The 10,000-nt window shown below is 37.0% G+C and overlaps 1 protein-coding gene across 2 annotated transcripts in view; it reads left to right on the top strand.

Annotated features, from left to right (window-relative positions):
• LOC123498654 (RNA-binding protein Musashi homolog Rbp6-like) overlaps positions 1 to 10,000 on the top strand; it is a 430,630-nt gene that overhangs the window by 108,368 nt on the left and 312,262 nt on the right. For both annotated transcript variants that reach the window (XM_045245977.1, XM_045245969.1), the window contains exon 5: positions 2,429 to 2,470. In XM_045245977.1, the coding sequence (XP_045101912.1) occupies positions 2,429 to 2,470 (42 nt within the window). The remainder of the gene's footprint in view (positions 1 to 2,428; positions 2,471 to 10,000) is intronic.

Here is a 10,000-nt window from a genome sequence, read left to right as displayed (position 1 = left end):
GGGGGATTGAAATTGTGAAGACTATGGCCATTAATCTTCTGACCTGATAAAAAAAAAAAAAAAAACTTGCCAGACTGTCTTAAAATTCCTTAAAAAAAAGAAAAGAAAAAGGAAAAAAATGTCTTAAAATCCTTACAAAATCATGCCAAAATGTCTTAAAATTCCCAAAAACCATGAGTCTCCATATTTATTCTGGTTAATATTTGATGATTTTATACAGCTTCAGAAACTCATGTGGGGGATTAAAATAGTGAAGACTGTGGCCATTAATCTTCTGATCTCCATAGACCCTTCCTAATGTCAACAAAATGTCCTAAACAACATGCCAAACTGTCTTAAAATGCCCTTAAAAACATGTAAAACTCTTAAAATGCCCTGAAAATATGCCAAGGTGTCTTAAAATACCTTAAAAAACATAGACTCTTCCTAATGTCAATAAAATGGTCTAATGGTAAACAAATCTCAAGGAAAAAATGTGTCCCAGTACTGAAGGAGTTAAAATAGTGAAGACTGTGGCCATTAATCTTCTGACCTCCATAGACCCTTCCTAATGTCAATAAAATGATCTAATGGTACACAAATCTCAAGGAAAAAATGTGTCCCAGTATTGAAGGGGTTAAAATAGTGAAGACTGTGACCATTAATCTTCTGACCTCCATAGACCCTTGCTAATGTCAATAAAATGGTCTAATGGTACACAAATCTCAAGGAAAAAATGTGTCCCAGTATTGAAGTGGTTAAAATAGTGAAGACTGTGGCCATTAATCTTCTGACCTCCATAGACCCTTGCTAATGTCAATAAAATGGTCTAATAGTAAACAAATCTCAAGGAAAAAATGCGTCCCAGTACTGAAGGGGTTAAAATAGTGAAGACTTGACCTCCGTAGACCCTTCCTAATGTCAATAAAATGGTCTAATGGTACACAAATCTCAGTAATGCGTCTCAGTACTGAAAGGGTTATTATAATGCGTCTCAGTACTGAAAGGGTTATTTAGACATTTTCTTTTTATTTTCCTTTATTATTTTCTTTTTCTTCCCTTCTTCGTTTCTATCTTTTTCTTTTTACTTTTCTTAATATTTGCTCAGATTTTTTTATATTATCGTTATTTTTTTATCTTTCTTTATGTTACGTCTTTTTCTACTTTTTATCGTATTTTCTCTCATTTTCTTTTTCTCTTCTTCATTATTATTATTTTTTTTCTATTTCCTTTGTTTCGTCTCATTTTTTTTCTTATTTCTTCGTCTTCTATCGCTACTTTTTGATCCCCTCTTCTTGATTATTCCTATTATTCATCTTTATCATGTTTCTTTTCATTATCATCTTTTCTTGTCACTCTTCTTAAATATTTTCCCTAATTTCCTTTTTTTTCTTATTTCTCCGTCTTCCATCGCTACTTTTTCATCGTCTCTTCTTATTATTTAGTTTCTTTATTCCTGTTATTCATCGTCTTTATCATTTTTTTTTTCGTTATCATTTCATCCACTTTTCCTTAATATTTAGTCAAACTCTCCTTTTTTTTCATTTTTTCGTTTTTTATCGCTCATAATTTTTTTTTATATTTAGTTTCTTCCTATGAATCATCATCATCATCAGTGTCTATTATTTTTTTCATTTCGTCTATTTCTCTCTTTTATCGCCTTTTTTTATTATTTTTCTCTTCCTTTCATTTATCGTCATTATTGTCATTATTATTTCGTTATTATTATTTTTTTTCTCCCTTTCCTTTACGATTTACTCTCTAATGCTCCCTATTTCTCTTTTATCACCTTGTTTGTTAATTTCCTTCTTTATTCATTGTCTCTTATTATTATTATTATCTTTCTGTGTCAATTTCCATTATTTTTCGTTTTTCTTACTTTTTTTCCTGATTCCTTCGTTTATTATCGCTATTTTTTCACTTTTTTTATAATTTTCTCTTTTCTCTCATTCTCCGTCTTTATTATCATCTATTTCTATTATCTCTTTTCTCATTTTTCTTTTATATTTCGTCTCTTTTTTTTCTTATTTTTTTCTTCTTTTTATCATCTTTTTTTTAGTTTATTTTTTTTCCTGTTTATTCATCGTCTTTATCATTATCTTTCTTTATTATTATCTTTTTTCTCACTTTTTCTTTATATTTCGTCTCTCTCTCTCTCTCTCTCTCTCTCTCTCTTTTTCTGATTTCTTCTTCTATTTATCACATTATTCATCGTTTCTATCATTATTATCATCTTTCTGTGTCACTTTTCTTAATATTTGGTCTAATTCACATTTTCTCTTAATTCCTTTTATTTATCATCCCTATCTTTTATCACCTTTATCACTTCCCGTCTATTATCATCATTTGTCGTGTTAATATATGGTCATTTATATTTTTTTTTCAATATTTTTTGTGACTTTCCTTAATATTTGGTCTAATTTCTCTCTCTCTCTCTCTCTATTTGCAGATTGATCCCAAAGTAGCATTTCCTCGACGTGCTCATCCTAAGGTAAGCTTGGAAACACACCTGCACACACCTGTAATTTGCGTCTTACCTGCCCAGTTTGTACGTGGACTTCACCTGCCTTTCACCTGCTGTTACTTTCTTTCTTTTTTTTTCTCTCTCTCTCTCTCTCTCCTTCTCACTTGTCTTTAGGGCAGAAAGGGTTAAAGTTTTGTTTTTTGTATGTTTATTTGTTTTTTTTTAATCTATTTGTATTTGTACCTGTTCTTGTTTTCCTTTTTTTTTTTTTCTCTCTCTTTTTCTCTTTCTCGTTCTCTTCACACGTGTCTTTGGGGGTGAAAGGGTTAAAGTGTTGTTGCTGTTTTTTTCTAATTAATAGTTATTGTTTTTTTTTCATCTATTTGTAGTTTTATTTCTTTTCGTGTTTCCCTTTTTTTCTTTTTTTTTTTTTTGTCTTTTTCTTCTCACCTTCACACTTGTTTGGGGCTGAAAGGGTTAAAATCTGTCTCTTTCAATTAATAGTCATTTTTTTTTTTTATCTATTTATATCTTGTTCGTCTTTTTTTTTTTCCTTGCTTTTTCTTTTCTTCTCCTCCTCACGTGTCTTTGGGCTGAAAGGGTTAAAGTTTTTTTTTTTTTCAATTAATAGCCATTAGTTTGTTTGTATGTTTACTAGTTCTCTTTTTTTTTTATTTTGTCTTTTTTCCTGCTTTTTCTTTTCTTCTCCTCTTCCTCTTTCCGTTTTTCCACTTCATATATCTGGGAATAAAAGGGTTAATATCAATTATTTCTTTATTATTAACCATTTACCTGTATAATTCCCTCTACCTATAATATTACCTGTGTTTTCCTTTCCTCTTTCCCTTTTTCCACCTCACACATGTCTGGGAGTGAAAGGGTTAACAATTATTTCCTTATTATTAACCATTTACCTGTATATTTCCTGATCATCTTTCCCTCGTACCATTTTTTCCCCACCTCACGCGTTTTCCCCTTCAATCATCAATCTGTGTGTTTTGTTACCTATCGTCGTGTTACCTTTGCTGTGGCCTCACCTGTGTTAATATTCCTCCGGTGTGGTCTGCGTTTAATTATACCTGTGTGTCTACCTGGTGCGTGTCCCTCCTTGTGATCTTTAATGAGCTGTCACCTGCCCGCGTCCAGGTGAATCATTCTCATTAGTCGCGTGTCCAATAAATAGTGTTGCCTTGTCTGTAAATCCCTGGTGCTTTTTTTACAGGTAAGCTTTATAATTAGCTGGATTTAATGAGTTTATCTTTAGTTTACAGTTTAGATTTGTTTATTTGTGTGGTAGAAAATTGTTTGTTTGTTTAGAAATCTATGTTGCTTTTTGTTAATTTATTTTCATTTTTTTTTTTTTTTTTTTTATTTCGTGAGTTGCGTTTGTTTTTTGTTGAGATTTGTTTTCTTGTTTGTTTGTGTGGCTTATGTGTGTGTTTTTTTGTGTTTGTTTATCTTCGTTTTATTTTTTTTTTTCGAAGAGTTTACAGTTTTTTTTTTCAGTTTGTCATTGTTTACATTATTTGTTTGCCTTTATTTTTGTTTTCCTTCATTTTTTTTTTTGTCAAGTTTACATTTTTTTTTTTTTACAGTTTGTCATTGTTTAGTTTCTTTGTTTACCTTGATTTTTTGTTTTCCTTCATTTTCTTTTCTTTTTTTGTCAAGTTTAAATTTTTTAAGTTTCTCATTGTTTACACTTTTTTTTGTTTCCCTTCATTTCGCCTTTTTTTTTTTTTTTACAAGTTTACATTTTTTTAAGAGTTTAGAATTGTTTACACATTATTTGTCTATTCACGTTCCAATTATGAATCAATAAAGAGTGTTGCCTTGTCTATAAACCTCTTCATATCTCTCAATTTAATCAGATTTTTCAAGACAACCTCAAGAAAATAGTTTACTCCACTAATAATCGAGAATTTACTTTTTTTTCCCTATTTTTTTTCCCTTTACTTTTCCTCCTTTGATTTCGCATAATTAGATCCCGTCTCATTTTTGACCTTTATGGCACAAGTTCATAAGTTTTTTTTTTAATTGTTTAGCCAAGAAAATGCTTAACACTTTCTGGCAATTAAGGTTTCCAAGTTCCATCGTCACGTTTTCACACACTCGGGAAAGTTTGGCTGTGATTTGAGTGAAGGAAACAAAGAAAAAGATTAGGTTAGGATAGGTTAGGTTGGGTTAGGTTAAGATGGGTTAGGTTGGGTTGGGTTAGGTTAAGATGGGTTAGGTTGGGTTGGGTTAGGTTAGATTGGGTTGGGATAGGTTAGGTTAGGTTAGGTTGGGTTGGGTTGGGTTGGGTTAGGTTAGGTTAGGTTAGGATAGGTTAGGTTAGGTTGGGTTAGGTTAAGTTGGGTTGGGTTGGGTTAGGTTAGGTTGGGTTGGGATAGGTTAAGTTCGGTTGTGTTAAGTTAGGTTGGGTTGGGTTGGGTTAGGTTAGGTTAAGATAAGATAGGTTAGGATAGGTTAGGTTAGGTTAAGATAGGTTAGGTTAGGTTTAGGATAGGTTAGGTTAAGATAGGTTAGGTTAGGATAGGATAGGTTAGGATAGGATAGGTTAGGTTGGGTTGGATTAGGATAGGTTAGGTTAGGTTAGGATAGGATAGGTTAGGTTAGGATAAGTTAGATTAGATTAGGATAGGATAGGTTAGGATAGGATAGGTTAAGTTAAGTTATTTTTTATTTCTTAATTTTTCATTTTATTTTTGGACAGGTTAAGATAATTTAGGTTAATTTCTTTTCCTTTTCTTTATTTTGCGTTTTTTTTCATTTATTAATTAATCTTATTTATTGAACAGGTTAAGTTGAATCAGTTTAAATTTTTCCCTTTTTCTTTATTTTTGCGTGTTTTTTTTTTATATATAAATAAATTTGACCTTTTATATATTCATTCAGTTCGGTAGTAGTAGTAGTAGTAGTTGTTGTTGTTATTGTTGTTGTTGTTGTTCTTGTCGTAGTAAAAAGAAAAGAAGTAAAGGGTTAGGTTAAGTTAATTAGTTTGATCATATATATTTATTTAAGTTGCTTTGCTAACGTTAGATAAAGACACCTTAAGGCAACACTGTTCATTAATGCCACACAAACAAGTAAACAATTGTAAACTATAAACAAACTTAACTGAATAAAAACACAAGATAAAGGTAAACAAATTAAATCCAGGTAATTGAAAAAGCTTACCTGTGTGAAAAAGGTAAACAGGAATTTATAGACAAGGCAACAAACAAGTAAACAATTGTAAACTGTAAACAAACTTAACTCAAGGGAAAAAAAAAAACGAGATAGGTCATATTCAGAATCGCCTTCCTCTCTCTCACCACGACAATTGTTCAAGTCCTGAGAGTTTCCCATTTTTCCCCTCTTTTGTATCTATAACCCATTTTTCCCCTCTTTTGTATCTATAACCCATTTTTCCCCTCTTTTGTATCTATAACCCATTTTCCCCTCTTTTGTATCTATAACCCATTTTTCCCCTCTTTTGTATCTATAACCCATTTTTCCCCTCTTGTATCTATAACCCATTTTTCCCCTCTTGTATATATAACCCATTTTTCCCCTCTTTTGTATCTATAACCCATTTTCCCCTTTTGTATCTATAACCCATTTTTCCCCATTTTTCCCCTCTTGTATATATAACCCATTTTTCCCCTTTTGTATCTATAACCCATTTTTCCCCTCTTTTGTATCTATAACCCATTTTTTCCCCTTTTAAAGTCACGTGACCTTTATCTAACCTTTTCCCCTCTTATCTGTATCTATAACCCATTTTTCCCCTCTTATGTGTATCTATAACCCATTTTCCCCTCTTATCTGTACCTATAACCCATTTTTCCCCTCAGTCACATGACCTTTATCTCAGCTTTTCCCCTCTTATCTGTACCTATAACCCCTTTTTTTCCCCTTATAAAGTCACGTGACCGTCCTTATCTCACTTTTTCCCCTCTTATCTGTACCTACAACCCATTTTTCCCCTCAGTCACATAACCTTTATCTCAGCTTTTCCCCTCTTATCTGTACCTATAACCCCTTTTTTCCCCTTATAAAGTCACGTGACCGTCCTTATCTCACTTTAATCCCCCACAAAGCTGCAACAAACACTCGCCTTTACGACAAGAGTACACAAAGCAGAATTTACACTGGCTAGGCTATTCGCCATTGACCCTTATCGCACCAGAGGTAAAGGGCAATTATCGCCTCTATTCCTCTCGTGCTTAAGGGCGCACTTACCTGGTCGCGGCGCCTTCGTTTTGTTTCCCCTCACTTCGGTCTTCTATAAGCCACTGGAATCTATGCTGTCTGCTTCCCTCATTCCTCAATATTCTTTTTTAGTAGTGGCCGAGGGGGGGTGAGGGGAGATGAGGGGAAGGGGGTGAGGGTAGGAGGTGAGGGGAGTAAAGGAAGAAAGGGGAAATTGGATGAGGGGAGATGGAGTAGAGAGGAGGGGAAGGTGAAGGAGAGGGGAGTAAAGGTAAGGGAGGGGAAACTGGAAGAAGAGGGGAAAGTGGAGGAAGGCAGGAGGGTGAGGGGAAGGGGAGGGGAAACTGGAGGGAAGAGGGGAAAGTGAGGAGGGGGAGGATGCCTATGGGGGGAGGGTAGGAGGGGAAAGCTGGACGAGGGAGGAAGGGAGGGGAAACTGGAGAAGAGGGAGAGGGGAAAGAGAAGCTGGAAGAAGTGGGAGGGTGTGTGGGGAGCTCGAGGAGGGGAGAGGGGAAGAGGGGAGGGAAGCTGGAGGAAGAAAGGAAGAGAAGAGGGGAGAGAGGGAAGGAGGGAGGAAAAGCTGGAGAAAGGGAGGGCAGAGGAGAGGGGAAGCTGGGGGAAGAAGGGAGGGGAAACTAGTGGAGGAGAGGGGAAACTGGAGGAGAAGAGGGGAGAATACTAAAAGGGGATGGGTGAGTGAGGGGAAGAGTTATCGAAGGAGGTGGGTCTATGGTAGGGTGGTAGGTAAGCACAGAGGGGAAATAGAGTGAGGGGAAGGAAGAGGGGAGGAGGTATCAAAGAGGGGTGGGAGGGATGGGTAGAGGGGAAGAGTTAGGAGAGGGAAGGGAGGGGTTGTGTGGTGGGTGGGGAGGGGAAAGAGGGGAGAGAGGGGAAAGAGGGGAGAGCTAGATTACTAAACGGGGTGTATGGTGATATACGACAGAGAGAGAGAGAGAGAGAGAGAGAGAGAGAGAGAGAGAGAGAGAGAGATTAGGGAGAGTACATGGAAGATTGGAGAGGGAGAGGTGAGGGGAGACAAGGCTTTTGAGGGGAGAAGAGGGGAGGGGAGAGGGACGTGAGGAGTGGGTTAGTGGGTAAGGAAGGAAAGGGAAGAGAGAGAGAGAGAGAGAGAGAGAGAGAGAGAGAGAGAGAGAGAGAGAGAATTTGACAGCATGGGAAAGACCAAATGACACGAGAGTGAAATAGCTTTAGAGAGAGAGAGAGAGAGAGAGAGAGAGAGAGAGAGAGAGAGAGAGAGAGAGAGGTGTGAAAGTTGGAATGGCATGAACGATTTATAGAAAACGGGAATCTAGAAATGAACTGACGATTATAGAAATGGGAATTTTGTCGAGCGTGTGTGTGTGTGTGTGCGTGTGCGTGCGTGTGTGTGCGTGTGCGTGTGTGCGTGAGAGGAGAATTGGGAGTGAATGTTTATGGAATGGACAGAAATTGAGAGGAATAAAAAGACTGGAAGAGAAATGGAAGAGGGGAAATGGGAGAGGGGAAATGGAAGAGGGGAAATGTGAGAGGGGATGGTTATGAGGTGAGAGAAATGGGAGAGTAATGGGTTAATAGATAATGGGAGAGGGGAGAGGGGGAGGAAAATGGAAGGGGGTGAGGGAGAGGGGAGGAAAATGGAGGAAAATGGGAGGAGAGAGGGAAATTATACAGAGAGAGAGAGAGAGAGAGAGAGAGAGAGAGAGATGGCGATGTGTGTGTGTGTGTGTGTGTGTGTGTGTGTGTGTGATTTACTGGTGTTTGTTGATTGTTAAGCCTTGTGGATGTGCGTGTGTGCGTGCGCGTGTGTGTATGTATGTATGTATGTGTGTGTGTGTGTGTGTGTGTGTGTGTGTGTGTGTGTGTGTGTGTGTGTGTCATATCATAACTTCACAACCTATCTACACTTCATATAACGTAACTTCGCTGCGCTGCATAACGTAGTCGGTGCTTGAGGGGAAGTGAGTGAGGGGAAAGTGACAGCCTATGCGAAAAGAGGGGAAAAAGTAAGGGGAAACTATTTTTGAGGTTTATTTTTTCCCATACGTATTGTGTTTATATTTTGGTTGTCTTAGTGAGATGAGGGGAAAGGGGGGGGAGTGAGGGTCAATGGTTACTAAGGAAAAGAGGGGAAAATGTAAGGGGAAACGGTATTTTGGGGGGGTTTATTGTTTCCCATAGCTGTTTTTTCAATGCTTTGGTTGTCTTAGTGAAGTGAGGGAAAGGGGAGAGTGAGGGTCAATGGTTACTAAGGAAAAGAGGGGAAAAAGTAAGGGGAAACTATTTATTTAGGTTTATTTTTTGTGTACTATTTCTGTGTCTTTCCTTAATCTCTACTACTACTACTACTACTACTACTACTACTACTACTACTACTACTACTACTACTACTACTACTACTACTGCCATTATAAGAGAGAGTAGGCAGGGGAGGGCAGGGTATGGCAGGGGACAGAGTGAGGCGATGACAGAGGACGTGTTGGGAAGGGCAGGTACGATTTGCTAATTGGAGGTGAGGGGAAAGGTGACAGGTGTGAGGGAAGGTGAGCTAATCCCCTCTGGACAGGTGAGACGGCTAGAGCACCTGTATTTCACCTGTAACTCACCTGTAACTTCACTATAACCTATACTATTTTACCTGTAATTTACCTGTGCCAACTATTTCACTTCTAAATTAAAACACCTGTGCTTTTTCACCTGTAAGTACTATTTTAACACCTGTACTATCTTACCTATCTTACCCAACACCTGTACTATTTTGTATTTTCACCTGTAATTTGCCTCTATGTACAAGATTTCTATACCATCCTAAGAATATATTTTTTTAGATTGTCTATTTAACCCCTTCAGCACCGTGACGCATCTCCATATTCATTCCGGTGACTATTTGGTGATTCTATACAGCTTCAGAAACTCATGTGGGGGATTAAAATAGTGAAGAGTGTGGCCATTAATCTTCTGACCTCCATAGACCCTTCCTAATGTTAATAAAATGGTCTAATGGTACACAAATCTCAAATAAAGTGGTCTAATGGTACATAAATCTCAAGGTAAAAATGTGTCCCAGTACTGAAGGGGTTGAAATAGTGAAGACTGTGGCCATTAATCTTCTGACCTCCATAGACCCTTCCTAATGTCAATAAAATGGTCTAATGGTACTCATCTCAAGGTAAAAATGTGTCCCAGTACTGAAGGGGTTGAAATAGTGAAGACTGTGGCCATTAATCTTCTGACCTCCATAGACCCTTCCTAATGTCAATAAAATGGTCTAATGGTACACAAATCTCAAGGTAAAAATGTGTCCCAGTACTGAAGGGGTTAACACAATTGTCCAGATGAATTAGTCTAACTTTCCTTCAATACCTG

Source organism: Portunus trituberculatus, chromosome 7, assembly GCF_017591435.1.
Source record: "Portunus trituberculatus isolate SZX2019 chromosome 7, ASM1759143v1, whole genome shotgun sequence".
NCBI lineage: Eukaryota > Metazoa > Arthropoda > Malacostraca > Decapoda > Portunidae > Portunus > Portunus trituberculatus.
Note: the sequence above shows the minus strand (reverse complement) of the source record. Positions and strands in the feature narration are given on the sequence as shown.